Source organism: Lissotriton helveticus, chromosome 9, assembly GCF_964261635.1.
Source record: "Lissotriton helveticus chromosome 9, aLisHel1.1, whole genome shotgun sequence".
In the NCBI taxonomy this organism is placed as follows: Eukaryota; Metazoa; Chordata; class Amphibia; order Caudata; family Salamandridae; genus Lissotriton; species Lissotriton helveticus.
In genome coordinates this window covers 1,056,434,935-1,056,454,248 of record NC_136070.1, presented here as the reverse complement: position 1 = coordinate 1,056,454,248, position 19,314 = coordinate 1,056,434,935, and the positions used below count along the sequence as shown (strand labels likewise).

At 41.0% G+C, this 19,314-nt stretch overlaps 1 protein-coding gene across 2 annotated transcripts in view; it reads right to left on the bottom strand.

The window, feature by feature from the left end:
• Positions 1-19,314, bottom strand: part of VGLL4 (vestigial like family member 4) — a 343,498-nt gene that overhangs the window by 10,941 nt on the left and 313,243 nt on the right. For both annotated transcript variants that reach the window (XM_078661408.1, XM_078661407.1), the window contains 2 exons: positions 7,788-8,010; positions 3,359-3,482 (listed from right to left, as the gene is read on the bottom strand). In XM_078661408.1, coding sequence (XP_078517534.1) covers positions 3,359-3,482; positions 7,788-8,010 — 347 coding nt within the window. The remainder of the gene's footprint in view (positions 1-3,358; positions 3,483-7,787; positions 8,011-19,314) is intronic.

Here is a 19,314-nt window from a genome sequence, read left to right as displayed (position 1 = left end):
AGCTGCTTTGTGATGGTATTCCCTTATCTTTCTCTGAGTTACAAACTCGTTATCTTCTTCCCAACTCCTTTCACAAACAGTATACTCTGCTCCTCCCGGCGCTTTTTTCCTTCCTTCAATCTCTTCCAGCTTCTTCTGACTTTCCTCCACTTTATCCTCACTTATCTCCTCTCTTAAATTCTTCTCCCTCTGCTTCTCGTATCTACTCATGCCTCCTAACGCCTTTGGAACGCCCTAAATCTCGCACTGAACTGGCCTGGGAACAAGACTTATCTGTCACGTGGTCTGTTTCCTTGTGGGATAAGCTGTGGATTAAGATTCATAAAACTTCCCGCGCTGCCAATACCACACAGACCCTTTATTTTATCTATCAAAGGTTACTGTTTTCCCCTTCTAAATTAGCGTCCTTCTCTTCTGATCTCTCTCCGGCGTGTTGGTCCTGCTCTTCCTCTTCAGCTGATTTATCCCATATGTTGTTCCATTGTCCTAACGTTACCTCCTTCTGGCATGGAATTTGGCCACGTATCTCCACTATTTTTCATTTCCAGACCCCCTTCTCTCCATCCGTTGCTTTCCTTGGATCTCTATCCCCGGACTTACCTCAATCCCCCTCCCATTACAAGTTGCTTGACCTCTTTCTTGCTGTAGCTTTTCACTTAATTACTTCCAATTGGAAAGACTCCTCAAACCTTACTTATTCGGCCTGGTGGAATGCTATTTGCTTTAATCATCGTTTAGATACCAACTACGTATCCCCAATCTCCCTTGCTATCAAACGTGACCTTCTGTGGATTCCACTCACTACTTACCGTTCCTCCTCTTCTCCCTCTTACCCTCCTCCAATCATTGCTGCCCCTCTTTCCATACCTGATGCAGTACGCAAGCCACCTTGAACATTGTATTGTTGTCTTTTTACTTACTCCTAGACCGATTTTTAGTATCTCAACTGTTACTTACATGATTGTTTCATTGTTACTATTTTTGCATTCAATGTAACCTGTGCTTTTGATATTATAACCGAGTTGATTTTCTTATTTCTCCTCATCCTCCCCCCCTTTTTTATTTTTTCCCTCTCTCCTTCCTTTTTTCATGAACGAGAGTATATTGTTTATTGATTCCGATTTTCAATTTCTTTTTGCATTAAGTATTCTTGCATTCCTATATTGTATTTTCTCGTACAGCATTTCATCCTGTATTTTCTGTTGGTCTCAATAAACTTGAACTTAAAAAAAAAAATGATTTACATTCGCAGCAAGCTGCTATAGTTGCATGTGTTCCTTCATTTTATTTTGAAGAGAACAAATACCAAATATAAATCGTCTGAAAAGAACGTTTTAAATCTAAAGGCTTAAAAACTAGTGGGTCAATAATTAACCCTGTCAAATATAAACCAGTTAAATACCCGGTTAAACGATTACTTTCCAAAAGTAAAGTTCTCTGTGGAAGCACACTCAAGTATTGTCCTCCTAAGGCTGGGTGTCTGCTCTTTCAAATGGGGTTTACTCTTACCCGCTTTCAATACAAATTCCTTCCCATTGGATGTTCTGGTTGGGCCCAACCTCATGAGAGAAAGCCATATTAGACTCATCAGCGTAGAGAGAAACTATGGGGCAAATATGGTTTTCAGCACTGGAAAAGGTGACCAGGAAGCTTGAATAAAGTGAAGGCCAAGTAAAGGTCTGCAGCACTTGATAAGAAACTGGTGTTCTAGTTACACCATTGTGGTGCTGGCTCAAGAACTTCCTGCTGACAGCACCATATATTTATTTCCTGCTTAGATTAAGCAATTACAAGATGACAATTTTAAGAACCTGCGTAACACTGGCACCTTATCCTATCACTTTTCTTTATCGTAAACACTTTCTTCCCTAGGTCACTCTCAAGGTTTTGTCTCCTTATAGCAGATAAATGTCAATGGTGCCGTTGTGTGCAATCTCCAGCTACCCACCACTACATGTATGTATACTACTAGGAGCATGAACTTTTGATAGTCGTTGAGATCTGTTTTTACATGCTTACTGGCCTCTCCGTCTTTCACCACACTACACCTTTTCATTGGGCACTGTGCAACTCGTTTTGTGTGGCACTTTGTATCCATTTGGAAGAACCATCAAATGCGGTGAGGTTATGGTCAGGGCCACTGGAGGTATGCATTTGGGCAGCCGCTGCAAATTTCACATAATTGTACATTTGCCATCATCTACTCCATAAACTGCAAATTTTAACTAAAAAAATAATAATTCTAGCTCAAACGATTCAGAAGTTAGTAAAACTGCAATGGCATGTGCGGTCGTGCAGTGGAAGGCCCTTTGCAAAGGTTGACTGCTCATCTTTCTGTAGCTTATTGCTATATTGGGGTATTAAACTGGTACTAATGAGGTACAACTAATGCTAAGACAGTTTTAACAAGTTTAACAAGCATTTGCAATGCAATCGGCCTCGCCTTTGGGACATAATATGTATTTAGCTATGCAGCACATTAGCCTGGGTGCTGAAACATCTACTGTTCTTTAACATGGAAGGAAAGTAAGTACCAAACTGCATGACATGCCAGATATGGGAACTCATGGAGAGACATATTGCCTTTCAGCTGGAAATGGTACAGTCCAAAGCACTGTTTTTAAAATAAAATCAGGGCCTTTGGTGGTCATATCACTGAAAATACAAGATTTGAAAAAAATATTATTGTCTACAGGTGCTTTTGGAAGACAATTTCTATGGACTGGAATCTAGAGAATGCTAAAGTGATTCTGGTATTTTACTGACCTCTGCTGGTCGTTTTCTATCAAGAAAGTTAAAAAGAGGCAGTTGCCAGAAAAAATAAAAAAATAAAAGTTCCTCAGCAGAAAGCAATCCTGGTATTTTACTGACCTCTACTGGTCCTTTTCTATTAAGACAGTTACATAGAGGCAGGGCAGTTGAACAGAAAAAAAAGACCCTAAGTGGAAGCAGACAAGTACTAGGGGTGATCTCCAGAGCCCTCAAAGTACACACACATATAAGTATATACTAATATATAAGTATATACAAGAGGTCTCGAATGTTCAGCCTAAAAATGACTAAATAATGAAGTAATACTATCAGAATATGAGCTGCAGAATGTTGCATCATTTGCCTTTTTATTTCCTCTTAATCTATTCAACCCTGTTGCGTAATCTGACCCTCCCTTGCCGCATAATACCAGTGGCCATGGTTATGTTAAAAGAATTTCCCTCGAGGCACAATCTTAAATCCATTTTCAATGCCCTCCCAACCCTTGGTCGCCAGCACAGAACATGCACAGGACTTAGGCAGGAGAAGATTCTGCACTTGAAACTAAACATCCACAGACTCCAGACTAATCAGCTGCATAACTTACTGTTGGATGGCCTCCTGTAATTGGCCGGCAACGCTGAACCACACCCACTGTGGGCAACGGGGCAGTGAGACAGATTACAGTTGCGGTTGCTCGGTGGGGCGCACGTAATTACGGAAGGACGATTCTGCAAGAAAACAAAGCACATGTAAAGCATTTGCTATTCTGCAGTGGACAAAAGGAAAAACACATAGACGCCTGACTTCCTGCAGTTCATCACACTTGTCGGTTACAGGTATGGTATGGTGTATTGGATCAGAGGACTCGGCATAATGGGCTCTGGAATATACCTCTTGCAAAAGTGATACTTCCACGCACGAACTACACTACAACAACAATCAAGCAAGCCTAATGCACCCACCGATTATGATACCTAAGTGAATGCAGAAACTGGAATGGAAAGGCTTATGTCCTCGCCTTAACAAGGATTAAAAAAAAAATGGAAAATTACTCTTGTGTTTTGCTGGTTTAAGAAAATGTGAGCTTCTATATTTAAAGGAGCACATGAGGCAGCCCAGCAAGTGTCTCACCTCCAGATAGGGAGTTTCTTTACATCCCCAAAAATTTTGGGCTGGCACAATCAGGATTGAAAGATCAATTAATTTAAACTCTGGTATGATCAAGGTTCCTCAAAATTGAGGGGTGATGAGGTTAGCGCCAGTAAGGATGTAACACGGTACCGGCTAGCAGTTTAGGCATACATTTTGTGCACACTTTCAGAACTGATTTCTTAGGTGGATGACAGAGATGCTACTTATATGGAGGGATTAGATAACTCTGGGACACAAAGGGGGATATTTACAACAAAATTTCAGAGCGCGGTATTACTGCAAAATTGTTAAATCCGCGCTCCCGACATTTTTAAAACGCTGGGATGCGCCGTATTTAAAGAAAATACAGCACACCCCTGTGTTTTCCGTAGTGCTGGCGCTAATAAAGCTGCCTAGCGCCCTCGCAGGCACCCTTGTGCCATACTGCAAGGGTGCCTGTGTTGCAGGGGCGATTGTTTATCTGTAGGAAGGGAAACAAACAATACCTCACAAACAATCTTGAAAGGCGATTTGCTCTTTCCATGTGTGCTGCAGTGCAGCACACGTGGAATGAGCAAAAAACGAGGAGAAATTAATAATTTCTCCTCGTATCGCCAGTCTAAGCCCAGGTATTCCCTGGTCTTAGTTTTTGGCGCTGCCCTAGCCCAATATGGGGCAGCGCCAAAAAGTAATGAGTGTTGCAGTGGAACGCCCACTGCAACACCCACTGCCTGCCCCATTCCCTCTAAGTGAAGCGTGAAATGGGGCCTTATTTACAAGGCGGCATTAAGTCACGTTAAGTGGCTTAGTGCAGCTTTGTAAATAAGGGGAGAGGGGTTGGCCTAACGGCTAAGGCGCTCGACCTCGGACCTGGGGATCTGGGTTCGAGTCTCGGTAACGACGCCAATTACCCCCTGTGATTCTGGGCAAATCACGTAATCTCCCGTGCCTAAAAAAAAACAAAAAAACTTTAAAGTGTGTCCTCATGTAACGTAACTGGTGCTATGTAAAGCGCTGATTCGGTTCGGTTCTAGTTCACGCTATATAAAACTCCCCAAAAAAAAAAAGGGGGATATCGCACCAGAACCCCAGTAAAAGTGACTTTCTGGTGGCAATATCCCCTTGTAAATATGCCCCTAAATCTTCAGCCCTGTATTTTTATGTAAGACACTAATGGGTTCTTGCATGGCCAAAACCAATAGGACAGACCAAGTGTGCAGCAATTTTTTTTAATAATTATTTTTCCAAATGGGCAAAATGAAAAAAAATTGTAAACATAAAAGAATTACAAATATAGCAGTGTCCCAGCAGCCCTGGCACTGAAGTACAGTCTTTTTCATGCCACTATGCACATGCAATCAGGCAAAATGCCATCAATGACTGTGCAAGATAGACAATGGAGGAAGATGGCTGACCGAAAGCTGCTTTATTTATTCATGTGTGTGCATTTTATTATACTTTTTTTGCTAACATGAGGCTGGCAGCACTACTAAAGCGGACTCCAAGCCTGACCTGAAAATTAAGTGTAAGCACACTAAATCAAAAATTCCTAAAAAGAAGGGCCAGTACTAGAATCGTGATATTCACAGCGAAATTGGCACAACCTCTTGAACAGAATGCCAAACAACAATGTCAGCATAGAGTGGAGATATAGGACGTTGGGAGGAACTCCCAACATCTAGTTTTACAACTTTGTGTGCAAAATATTGTCTTGCAGAGCCAACAGGACCCTCCCCTCAGTATTATGCAAATGTTCCTCTAACACTACCAATGCAACCAAACATTTCTGATCATACAACAGTGCTGTTGCAATGGTCCCTCTATTATGGGCACACACTCACCTTGAACATGCGGCATGTCAGTCTACGGTGCTCATCTGTACCCGAGAGGAAAGAAGTCCTAGTTTGCAGTGTAGGTCAAACATGCTCAGGGGTCACCCTTGTGTGCACACATGGATAGCAGGAATACCTTAACTCATACTATGACTCATTATATACTTGTGACTCATGTTTACTTGGGTCCATAACACAGCTAATATACACCTTATACGCATAAACACATAACAGGCTAGATAATACATTCTGGTGTTTAATCTCATAACGTGTATTAGGGTTCCTTGTAGAGAGGGCATATGTAAGCTATCTTTCTGTCTACAGGGAAAAGCTGTTCAAATTATTGATCCTGTCTGGCAAGGTTGGTCAGGTACAGTGAACATGTGCCAATCATTCAACATATGCCAATCATTCTGGAAACATACATCAGACTTAACGAATTATTGCCTTTAGGACAAACGCACACAGTGGTCCTCGCACTGCTAACAAGTACGTCTTCTGAGTGCTTCTTCCCACAAAATATCCAAACAGCAAGAACAATGTAAATGAACCCTTGTACCTAAAGTAATTCATATACTGTGTGTTTTGTAAGACTACGAAAATATTTGTGTACGAATAATAAGGTATGAAAACAGATTACTGGTCAGGAATGAACACTTATTCTCAAGCTCAACACGTCAGCAGAACATGTTTTAGTACATGCAGTTAAGAAACCCTCAACAGACTTATACTACTACCATAAATACGTTTGAAGTATAACTATAAATTGTAATGGCTTAAGTGGCTATTTCTTTTTTTTAACCAGACAACATTGAATCACTTCATAGAATAGAAAGTTGCCACAACATACATCATATTCAGCCAACCACAGGAACTTAACAGGTTAAAAACAACTTTTCCTAGTTTCTGTTATGGTCAGTAAGCGTTCAGCGTAAAAAATAAGGACTACGAAAGTAATCTCAACAATACGAGACTAGAATCAGACCTTTACACTGAAATAAACATGCAGAGAACTGCTTCTCATCATATGCACAGAACAAACTGGCTTCTCGGGGAGGCAAACTTACTTCAAGTAGAAATTTTCAATGATCATCTATCTGTTCCCTTATCAAATACAACAGAAAGGTGTCTAATAACTGAACACAAAACCAACAGACCACCTTGACTCCAGTCACAGGGGAATTACAAGCATAAACGGCACCTACACTCCAAATGCAATATAGGACAAAAAAAATGACAGTGGTGCGCTGTACAAATGCGGACAATAGAACTGGTAGCAACCAACTAAAAAATAACCTATAGCAGCCACACAACAGACAAGAGTAATTTAATTTTATTAAACACCCTCTTGCAAACCGACAACAACAAAAAGGCAAACTATGACACGTGACAGCCTATTGCTCAGATGAATTTTACTATATGAATTTAAAAAAATCTAATTCCAGAACTCGTTCATTGCCATAATTATACGTTTCCCCGCCGTACAAAAATGTGTCTCCTGGTGTGCATATTTTGTAGTGCAACCTGAAAACTAATATAACATGTCCTCCAACAGTATGTATAGCCCACCTCTCTCCCTAGTGACCAAGATCACACAACAAAACACACAAAAAAGAAATCGACAGATTAACAACAACTCAAAATAAACTATTGAGCGCTTTTTAACCATCCATACAGATATCCCATGAAGGGCTAGCATAGTGCAGTCAGGAGATATACTGTAAAGCCTTATGAAGAGACAGTACTTTAGAAGTTCGAGTGGTTGCAAAAAATAACAAGAAACTGGTGGTAAATAAGTGAATTTGCAGAAACAAAGGAAGTAGAAAATATTAAAGCCAACATATATATTCTTTGTGAAAAAAGTAAGTTAGTAAGGTAATCCTTTTAGCTGTAGAGCCTTTTGAAGTATGAGTGGGTTCCGAGATGTCAAAAATTGCTTATATCATATAAAAAACAAAGTGTAGTGCTGGTAGGTATGTGTTTAGACTGACTAGCATGGTCAAAATTGAAAACCTTCTACCTTCAAAGCACAGGCTACAGTCTTGCTTTGCTAATATGGAGCCACATTACCTGCTGCCTCTCCATCGGGTTCAGTGCAGGGATGAGGCCGACCGCGCGGGCAGCATCCATGCTATTTTTGGTCAGTGCTAGAGGTTGATCCATGGCCAAGCTGGGGATCGAGGAGTACAAGTGATTCGCGTGGAGGCTCATGGTAGGTGCTACCGCTCTTTCGATGGGACTGCGGCTTCTGTCTCTGTGGTCTTTCCGATAATCCCCATTAATAGCCTTGGTTCTTTTAAAACAAAAACAAAACAAATCAATTTTTGCATACTCGGAGCTAAAAACACTTCAAAGTCATATCTGTTTATTGCATGAAACTCGCATTGTACATCATGATAACCACTGAGAAGGTCGGAGTAGTTTGCCACATAAGCAGTAGTGTAAATAAAATAGAAGATGCAGAAGTTAGTTTAATTCGATCCAACTGTGCAATCACCAAATCTGATCTAAGACATTGAACTGTTGGCCAAAGCACGAGACATGAGTGACTATCACTGATATATCTTCTTTTGATGAAGTAAATCAGATTCTGCAAGTCACTTTTGGTTCGTAAATGTTTAAACAAACGATAGAAGAAAAAGGCAAATTTGGAAGTAGAGAGTGATCAACAAGTCATTTGTATTAAAATACATGTACAGAACTTAAGGCCACTTGCCAGAATGTTTTGTAGGTTTTTGAAGCACCCTTGGAAAGCTCAGCAGCTCTACTTGGCCCTTGCCAAGTTCAAGCTACAGTGACCAGCTGCAAAGTGTCGCGAACTACACGTTCAATGAAGCTGCCTCGATCAAGAAGTATTTAAAATGTCCTAAATGTACTCACACAGGCTTACACAAGCAAATGTCAGACATTTTTGGACTTCGGAATGAATGAATGAATTTCAGATTTACTGGAGGGGGCTTCAACTAAAAGGCACTCAAACGCAGCCGTCTTGTGTTTCCAGAAGTCATCACATGCAACTGTCACAGAATGCAGGAGTACTCACAAGCATAAAAATGTGTGCACATCGAAAAGTGAAGGTGTATATTTCTACATACAGAAATGTCAGGCGAAAAAGCATATTTGCACTATATGTTTTATGCACCGAGAATAAATATATTCCCCGTCTATAAACACTAAACCGACACGTGGCCCGAGTTTACCTAGCAAAGAGGCACACAATAAACGTGTAATGATTACAGCGCAAAGGTTAAGTAATACTACAACCTGTTTTGGCTGCAGGGTGACGCTCTCATTCGAGTTTTCTTTCAAATACAATTCAGCGAAGACTGCATCATTTTAAAGGTGTTATTAGGACTTAAGACTATGTTTTTAATTAGATTCGAGAGAATAGTGATACAGGTACATTTAAGCAGTATGCTTTGCAAAGCACCTGCTCTGGGGAGCTCATAAACAGAAAACTTGGACAAGGGTTTAAAGTGTACAAGAACTTTAGGATCAGCGTCTTCCTCGGAACAGGATACATTTTATATCTGGTTCTTATGAGATATGGGGACCTACCTTATCTTTTTATAGTAGCCCTGAACTCGAGAGAGCGAGATTATACAATGACACCACACAGAGATAGCATGCAACAGACATATGTTGTCATGGTTTTACAATCACTGGGCTTTACGACCTTCCCTGTCACACATTTACACACCAGAGCGCATCTGTGCACCTATCAATTTCCAATCATTGCATTTCCCGAAATGAGTTTAGAGATGAGCATATCAGGGTGGGAGAGCGGCTGATAGCCGAGTGTGAGAAGATTGCAGTGCAATATAAAAGTAGAAAAGTGTAAAGCACTAATATTCTCACGGGAAAAAGGGAGAACAATTACAAATTAATAATTAATTAATAATCCAATAAATTATTGAACCGCACCATACAGATTTTGAAAAATGCGCCATTTTCTTGAGAAAATCCCTCTCTATTCCATTTGCAGCTCCAAAATGGAAAAAGAGTTTATTAAAAAAATGATATTACAGAAGTAGTGGCCCTTCGGATTCCTATCAAGGCTCATGGGAACTCACAGGCAGGCAAAGAGTAACAGTGTTTGCATATGTAATATTTGGACAATATTGTCTCCCCAACATCAACATGCAGTGTCATCTTAGACCAGAGGTGAAAAACATAAGATGCTGTGGAGGCAGGGTGCGTGGCAGTGGCACCGCTAGTCGAATTCATGCCAATCTTTCAACATAACCACTTTGGGGCTCACCGCAGGTAGTTCTAACTTGTGTGGCTATGAACATCTGGCCTCCAGGTCCTTTGCTGGACACCCTGTCATACTATAAAGCAAGAATCCGAAAGGATCAGAACCCCAAACTTCCAAGAACAGCTCTTAGTCAGTTTCTAGCACCTGAAGCTATTCTGGCCTAGGTAGGTAGGATTGGCAATCATAAAGCACAAAGGTACACTGGTAAGAGGTCATTGACACTTAGGGACAGCAAGATGGAAGGCAAGGGCCACAAAACAGCCAACACTTAAGCAAAAAGTTGATGAAAAGGCAGGTTTTAGGGAAGATCAGGAAATTAGCAGTGGACCAAAGAGAGAGAAGAGTGGAGCTTAAAGAGGAGTTTAGACATTCGCTGGTTCTCTCATACATTAATTCGGTAATTTTAAAGTACAGGTGTAGATATATATATATATATATATATATATATATACACAAACACACACACACACACATATATATATTTGGTTTTACCATCCTTTTTGAAACCAGTGATCCGGGTGTCGAGAGCACCATTTATCCAACCAACCTTTAAATGCGCCGAAATCTTACTGACAACAATCACCCCAGCTCACAATTGCACGTAAATTCAGCAAAACATGTTACGATGTTAACTTCTTCATTCTTGGACACACTCGTTTAAAAAAACGGTTACCATGAGAGATCATCCAATGAGGACCAAGCCAGGACCACTAGTCCCACAATGCACCAACGTGGTAAATGAAAGGCAAGCAAACCTCAAGTATAGCTAAGGCCCGTTTTCCCTCTGCACAGTCCATCATAAAATGGCCAAGCCAAGCATTTCTGAAGTCAAGGTGGGCAGAACCCTGGCACGCCAAGTGCGCAAATGCGGCCTCAATGCCACTTGTATGCTTAGAAGAAACAATACCCTCTTTTGTCAAACTGGCACTCCTCTGCACTTGCCCTGTAAGGTTCACTTGTGCTTTTAAGCATATCTGCACATTCACGCGGTGCCATTTAAGAAATGCAAATTCAATTCAAAAGATTTTTTATCACAGTCGATTTAACAGTTTCTTTTTACAAGGATTTTGCTGACTTTATTTGAACGTCGAAAATGAAGGCTATAGTGCCGCGCTCATGAAACTTACATATGCAGCTTCACCATTCTTTTTGTCTTTGGCTGTTGGCTACGAGAAATATCTGGAAGACCCAGGTCTTTCACTTTTCTTTCCAACAACCAGTTGTGTTCGCTTTGCACTGTGTTGAGTTGTATGTTTCACAGCAAAGTTATGGACGCTAAACGGTGAAAAATCATTATTAACACCATTGTGTCATTAAGGTTTTAAATGCATTGAATTTAAAGGCTGTGAAGGTTCTAGTCAAATTTCCCTCAAAAAGTATCCATTTTTGTTCTTCAAATTGGCAAATGAAAACTTTGAGCATCTCTACATTCAAAAGCAGGCTCTAGCCGAGTATCTTTAAAAGGCAATAGGAAACCTCTGAGCCGCTTTCACTTCCTTGGGACTTTTCATTGTTGACATAGCTCACTAAGGTTCCTGCTCTATAGGGCTGAGCTGTGCAAATATCCGGAGATAAACATATGTTGCGATATCCAGATCAATTTCAATGTTAAGGCGAGTAGAAACCTGTGGGAAAAATCCGCCCACTGCTAAGCCAAGCAGAAAACCAGCGATCTCCAGCTCACTTCCTATAGCACGCCCTTCACCTCCTGTAGCACACTCTTCACTTCCTGTAGCACGCCCTTCACTTCCTTCAGCGATTTGTCAAAGACGTCAAACTCTAAAATCAGGGTACTCTCTCACTTGAAACCATGGTAGAAGATGCAACACAAAATTGCATTGGCTACTTACAGTGCTACTTTAAACTTTACAAGGATGTCCAGTGGAGAAATCAAGGCACTTTGGACTTCCAATAGCCCCCAGGACTGCCTTTCGGAGCACAAGGCACCGGCCATCAAGTAGTCATCACCTTCCTCCTCTACTGGTACTATTCTAAGTAAGGTTATAAGCAGGTCATTGACTAAAATAAAACTATCATCTTTTTAAACTAGGGGGTTAAGAAAAAATGCACTGAAAGTCCCCTACAAACAATGTTCTACTCCACCACAATCCTCCCAAACAAAGTGACAAGACAGGCCCAAATTCCTGAACTCTCCACCACCTGAAATAAATGGCCACCTGATCTCAGCATAACTGATATTGCTGCCATTTTTAGTTAGGCCTTCAGAAAGGCCCAGACCAAACTTCTCACCAGGGCTAGATGTCTCTCCAGTACATGAAAGAAGTGACGGGCTGACATAGTCATTCCCTTTTTCTAATCATGGCCTAGAGATCTGCTTACAAAGGTCTCACCTATGATATGCCAACAGCCAATAACAGATGCAAACTGCTGAGTGACCCACACTCACAGGAGTAAGAGATCTACATCGTCCGCACCACTCTGGGAAGTAAGAGATCTGCAGCTTACACACCACTCTGGAAAGTGAAAGTAAGAGATCTGCATCTTACACACCACTCTGGGAAGTAAGAGATCTGCATCTTACACACCACTCTGGGAAGTAAGAGATCTGCACCATACTCCCCGCTCTGGGAAGTAGTGGCGGCTGTACGCAGAGGGCTAGAAGTAGGACAGCCTTCCAGCAAATGAGAAAATAGGAGCTGCTGCTCAATCGCCTGTGTGTACAGTACAGCTGTGCATGAGAACATATTTTGCATATGAAGACAGGTAGTAACTTGAGGAACCAGAGATGATAAACAAACAATGCTAAGATTTGAAAAGCAAAACTGTGATAACCGCGACTCTGGATCGAAAGCACAATTGCAATATATACTTTACGTCAACAAACGAGTTGCCAAGAACGGCCTACCTTCATATCTTCCAAACCATTCTGGCTAACCATACACCACAACAGTGGGCAGTGTGCAGAGGCGCACTGTTGTTACATAGAGGATATCCTTCAAGCTCCTCACCCACAGGGCACTCCACAAGACTGGCCCAGCCTACCTCAACAGGCGGCTCTCCTTCTACATCCCCAACCGCCAGCTACGCCGACCTCTCACTCGCCACTGTCCCGCGCATCCGAAGAACAACCACAGGTGGGAGATCCTTCTCCCACCTCGCTGCCAAGGCATGGAACACCCTCCCACTGAGCCTACGACAGACCCAAGACCTGCTGACCTTCAGAAGGATACTCAAGACCTGGCTGTTCGATCAGTAGCCCCCCCCCCCCCCGTCGCACCTTCAGACCCTCGCAGGTATTTAGTAGGCTTTACAAATGTTTGATTGATTAATTGATAGAGGACTCAGAACCTATCATCAATGCTGCAGATAATGCATTAGGCCTAGAGTCGCGATCAAACACTTTTGAACGATTATAAAATAGAAGATTCTTGGGTAATTAAGAAAGCGACTATTTAAATTGAAAAACCTTAGCAAAACTAGAAATCCCTTCGTAAGCATACACAAACACTGAATGAATCAAAGAGCAGGTAAGACACTGCCATCATACAAAGAGCAAAGCAAGTGTCTGCCTTGAAAGTTATAGTAAGCTTATTACTTGTAATGTACTGACTGCACTTTATTGTGTAGGCTTGTATGGAGCACATTCATAGCAAGAAAAAGCAAAACAAATCAGAGTGTCAATTCAGCTTGCACCATCATACTTTCAACAGGTGTTACTATTAACCAATGTTACAATACTCTATTTACTACCCCCGAAAGAGCCAAGTATAATGTGGTGTTCGTGGAATTAGATCTCGTGACCTGCAGATCACCATGTATGTAAGGGCCAATGGTTGAACTCACTGATCCATCCTGCCAGCAAAGCACAAGATGCACTACATTGTAGCTGCTTCACACACCTGGCAACTTGCAGCACCACTATGTTGAATCTACTCAATTGATGGGATTGGTTGGAAGGGTGTTAGTTTGCGGTGGTTTATGTGGGAGGTGTTTTGCTGCTGCGCTCCTATTGTGTGATATGGCACAGCGCCTCAACACGCAGTAGAGTAAAAATGAGTGAGAGGACAGTTAAGCGTGTGCACTGATGCCTGGGTGGAAGGATGAGGGAAGCAGTAAGGCGTAAGTGGGAAGTAATTGGTATTGTGTTCGACTGGCACAAGATGCTCAGTTTGTATCGCAGCAAACGTATAGCTACCCTTACGCATGGAGTGAAGCAGAGACACAGCTACCCACACGTGCTGGTGTCTACCATCCATGCAAGAGATTTTTATGACTACATACACACATACACAATTATGACAAATATGTTTTCGGTTTCTAATAATACAAGTTAACTACCAATAAACAAAAATAGTTGCATAACAATGTACGCTAATACAACGCTAAACTAATACCGGACACAACTTCAATTAAAAGAAATTAAAAACATCTCAAAATCAACCAGTAAGGTACAATGAGAAAACAGTAATTCAAAAATATATGCAAGTTTTGCGAAGAGATCCCAGTTGTATCAAAGTCCCAAAGAATTTCCTAAGCACTCGTGGGAATGTGCGACTGTCCCAAAATCCTCTGGGTGATGGCATGTTTAAGTGTTTTCATATATGTAAATTTATGAAGTACATTTGCAACTTTCATTTTTTTGTTGATCTCACGGAAAATATATATTTCCTTTGCAGAAACCTCTGAACCCCTTTACATACTCGCCAATTTGGAGGTGCTCACTCGCCCATTACCACCTTAAAATCGGATTTGATTCTGGCCTTGAGATTTCCAAGGTGAGAGACTACTTACAAATGTTTTATGAATACCACAACATGGTCAAGAATGTGGTCTTCACCACCTTCAAGTGACGCCACTATGGAGTCACATCAAACCAGCCCCACATAATGTTTGTGGTCTGGATCTATTTGCACATACATAGAAAGCGCAATCTGTGAATCTGTAATGTGGACCTGCACACGATGTCAACCCATTTGTACACTAATTACAATATAAGTATGTTATGAATGAGGTCCTGTGTTCCTTCAGATAAATGTTCAGAGGTCCATAATTAAAAAACAGTGGCTACTTGCCTTTCCCCACTGGCTTTGAAGAGCAATTTCAAGATTGACAGGCTGGGGTGGCATGTCCCGTGCACACAAACAGGGAACTACAGTTCCATTATACATGACAAAACAAGTGACTGATGAGGTTTTAACACATTTCATCTACTTGGCAAAATTCAAGCATTCTTTTATAGGCAAAGCAATCAATGTACTTCCCACTGCATATAGGCAAAGCAATCAATGTACTTCCCACGGCTATGAAGTCACCTTTGAGAGTGGTTGTTGTGTGGTTCTGGTTTAGTAGTGTATGTTGCTCTTCTGAAAGCACCAGGCCGCTAAAGCGGTGTGATACTTATTGAAAAGGGAGGTCCAGGATGAAAATTATGTTTTACATTTTGGGACAGGGAGGAGTGGACACTGATGTTTTTGGTACAAAAACTAACACAATATAAAAAAAAAATACTGGAATTAAAGAGCAAGAATGCACTAGGAGTGTTTAGCAATAATTAACGGCGGGGTGCATTTGTAAGCTTTTAAAAGCTGCATTATTTATTGTAAGCAATAGGTGTTTGCATCATTATTGCTGGTGTGTAGGGAAACGTTCAGAAAACTGACAAAGTACTACAACCTAGTGGCTGTCTTTGCTCTTTTTGTCTCAATATCCCATTTTGTTTTGCACAATGTGCACTTCCTTCCCACCTCATGTTTAGCTTGAACTAGCCTTATTATGTCTGAAGTATACAGTGGTGGCACCCATTTCCAGGAATTGTAAAACTCTCGACGTGAATCTATGGAGTTACAGCACAGGAAAGAAAATACACATTTCTCTTTAAGAAGAGGAACTGGTACCGCCTAATTAAAAATGAATTTTCTACCACTGCTTTTTAAATTTGCTATAGCACCTCTTATTTGAAAACTGTGAAAAGGTGAAAATCTGGCTCCCTGCCAATCATGGGATGCACTAACCTGCCGAGTGTATCTTACTTAAATTTCATTTTAGATATCCGGAGGATCAGATAATAACTGGTAATTACCAGGTTGGAATTTCGGATGTCTGCCCAACATGAATCGTTTCTGGGTATTTAGGTAGTTGATGGTAATGTTTGTGTAGGTCAAACAGGTGTGCTCCCTTAACTCTAGGGATTTACAAGTCGTATATGGTCTTAAATGTACAGCTCGGGTACTCTCTCCCCAATCCACCCACCTTAGGGGAAAAAAAAGAAAACCAAGCAGTGATAAATTGCCAAAGCCAACAGGACAAACGCTCGCTGGCTGTCAACTTTTGACTTTGCCAGTATTTGTAAATTCTTTTTGTAAAACTGTACAAAGGAGCTCCTTTTTTATACGCAAGTACTCATTGTGAAAGAGAAGAATTGTATCGCTCATAGAAATGTTAGACAATGGCTGAAGTGGGCTGACCAATGGTTGAAGAGGTGTGGCTGAATGCTACAATAAGTACAAAATCCATATAAATAAATAAATATACAAAAAACATGAGTATGCACTCTTTTTGAATGTTTGGCAGTGGTTTCAAAGCTCGTATTTCACAGAAAGAGGCCTACCAGTTACTTATATCCCGTAAATCACAGAGCTGAATTTATTTGTATGATATTTAGCTTCCCTGAACAAATAGGCCTTTATTACAGTGCTGATAAAAAATGCTATCAAAATGACAGTGCTGCTCTTAGACCATTAATCAGCACACCTAAAAAGCTCACTTTTGCAGCCCCAGGCTTGATGCAAGAACCTTCCAATGAACTCCCCATGCCTAGTGTGTGAAAATAAACATTGTAAACATTACACTCTCCCACTGTACTTTATTTTCTTTCTCAACATAGGTCTGACTAAACTTACTCTAGGGTCAACGTACTACAAAAGTAAATAAAACTCATTTAAGAATGCAGGTTTTTAATTTCCTTACAATGAGCTTTGCATTTAAAATTTGATTTATAACACACATCGTTGCACTAAACACATGTTCAATGTTAGCACATTAACACCGAGAAAAACGTCTCAAAACATTGAGAAACAAATCTGCAGTCTCACGCTAACAATTAATACAAAAAGGATGAAGAGGACTCAAATAGATTAACATAATCTAATACAAAAAACGCATAACGAGTAGCGTGATTTATGGTCCTATACTGCCATTTCGAGCTTTAGTTGATATTTATAACACTGCTTTAGGATTTGCTAGGGTCACCCAAACGCCTTGATGGCAATATTGCCCCCTGCTACAGTTACCCTTGATGTATGCATGTATATAGTCCTGGCTAATGCCAGCACTTGAGGAAAAAAAAATATGTCCTCTGCCAAGATCCAGCAAAAAGGGATACTAATTGCTAAGAATTAAGGGAAGGCTATATATACACAAAGCAACTCTGTCACGTGGAAAGCTTCTATAGAAAATAACCCTGTGATTGATAGCTAGCCATCTATAAGGCAGTATGTTATATACCTAGAAAAATGTTGGTAAGGTACCCCCGATGATGGAGAGGAGGTGGCAGGGTTGGAAGGGTGCATGGATGACACACTGCTGTTTGGTCACACACTGTATGGACCTTCGAGGAGATGGCGTGCAGGCAGGACTTCTGGATAGTAACAAAATGGACCTTGACGAATGTAAAGCCCAATGCTGTGTGAACAAAGAAAATAAACAAGCATAACGATACACGAGGTATCATTTATGCCATCTTCAAAAAGCAAGACGACAATCTTCCTTCTACTAGAGGTGTACGTTCAGGGTACTAGTCATAAAAGCATTGCGGTGTACGTAAAGTAGCGCTCTTACATATACCCTTAGATGGCTTAGTCAATTGGTGTGCACCCTGAATATTGACCTCAGAATATGAATGGGAGACAATATCAAGGTCAAAATATCCCACCTAATAAAAAAAAAAAAGAGGTATAATAAGACTAGATATTCGAGACCTATCTGCATAGATCTAATCTTCAAGGTACACAGAGGTAGAGAGTTATGAATAGTAAATCCATACTCCCTGACAGACACTTGCCATCCGATATTTTGTCCCTTGATATTCTTGTACCACACTTTTCTGGGGGCTGATAATCAGCAGCACAATCTCAAGAGGAAATACATCAGGGCAACATTCACACTTAAAATGACGCAAGCAAAGAAACCGTTAAGTTCATTGTGTCTGGACATCGCTTTCCCGGTTCCTTGACGACCCTTCCAAATAAAGCGCCCACTCACTTGAGATGTATTTTCAACCTCTCACTCGAGGCTCCTTGATGCCCACTCTTTGTGTGACTCGTGCGCTGGATGCCCAGCCTTCTCACCACGCGGGCATCAGTCACGTGAAGGCGGACACAAAGTGCATCTGATGCCATAACACAGACCACCATTCATTGGGGCGACATTCTACTTTGTGTGTGGGCGGGAACAGACGTGGCCTGAAAGCCCTCAGTGCCACCGCCCACAGGGCAGTAGGATGTGACTAAGATTCTTTTCTGTGACGAGTGTGCAAGGAACACACGTGGGCGCCCTTTCCCCTAGAAGATAGTAGAGCACATTACTTGCTATGAGTGCCAGAAACTTAGCAAGTTTAAATATTATGATGCATGTTGTCTTGCTAGCCTTGAGAGAGTAGGTCCACGCAGCCATCTGCAGGACAGCAGGCCTGAAATATATCCGGAAACAGATAATAGTAGTCGGTTTCTGTATAACACTTCAATCTGTAACCCTGCACTGTATATAAATAATGGAATTATTATTTTCCAAGTTAATGGAAAATGAACTTATAGACCTTGGAAGGATGGAAGGCTGACAACCTTGTCGCCTTGCAGACCACTGCATGTTTCAGCAGTGGTCAGCCAACACAAGGAGTTATCCTGATGCATTTGACTATGCAGGCATGCAGTCAAGGCGATCGAGCAAGCAATCAAGGAGCTCTCACTCATTGGTCTGGTATTGTACAGTTACATTTTTTTTAAACAATTCACTACAAAGGTTGTTGGTTCCAACTGAGGCCATCATAATTCAATAATCCACTGTTAATCTTCTTAAAGTATGTTAGTGTTCTGTAAAGTATGCAGGAGTACATTTTAACATTGTTAACAGGAGTCGCTGCATGCACTATGTTTATTTTGGAGAAAAAAATCCTTCATAAAGTAAAATTATAAGGCATATTTCCTTCAGTAAGTCATCTAGAAATCCCTTTCTTTCAGTTGTATTCCATCATCTGCCTTAATAAAACAAAGCCTCCAGCTTACTTTTATCATATGGTGTGGGAAGGTCCTGTGATTGTTGTTTGCTTGAAAAACCAATAAAATTCAGTTTATAAAAAACAACAACAAAAAACAAAGCCTGCCA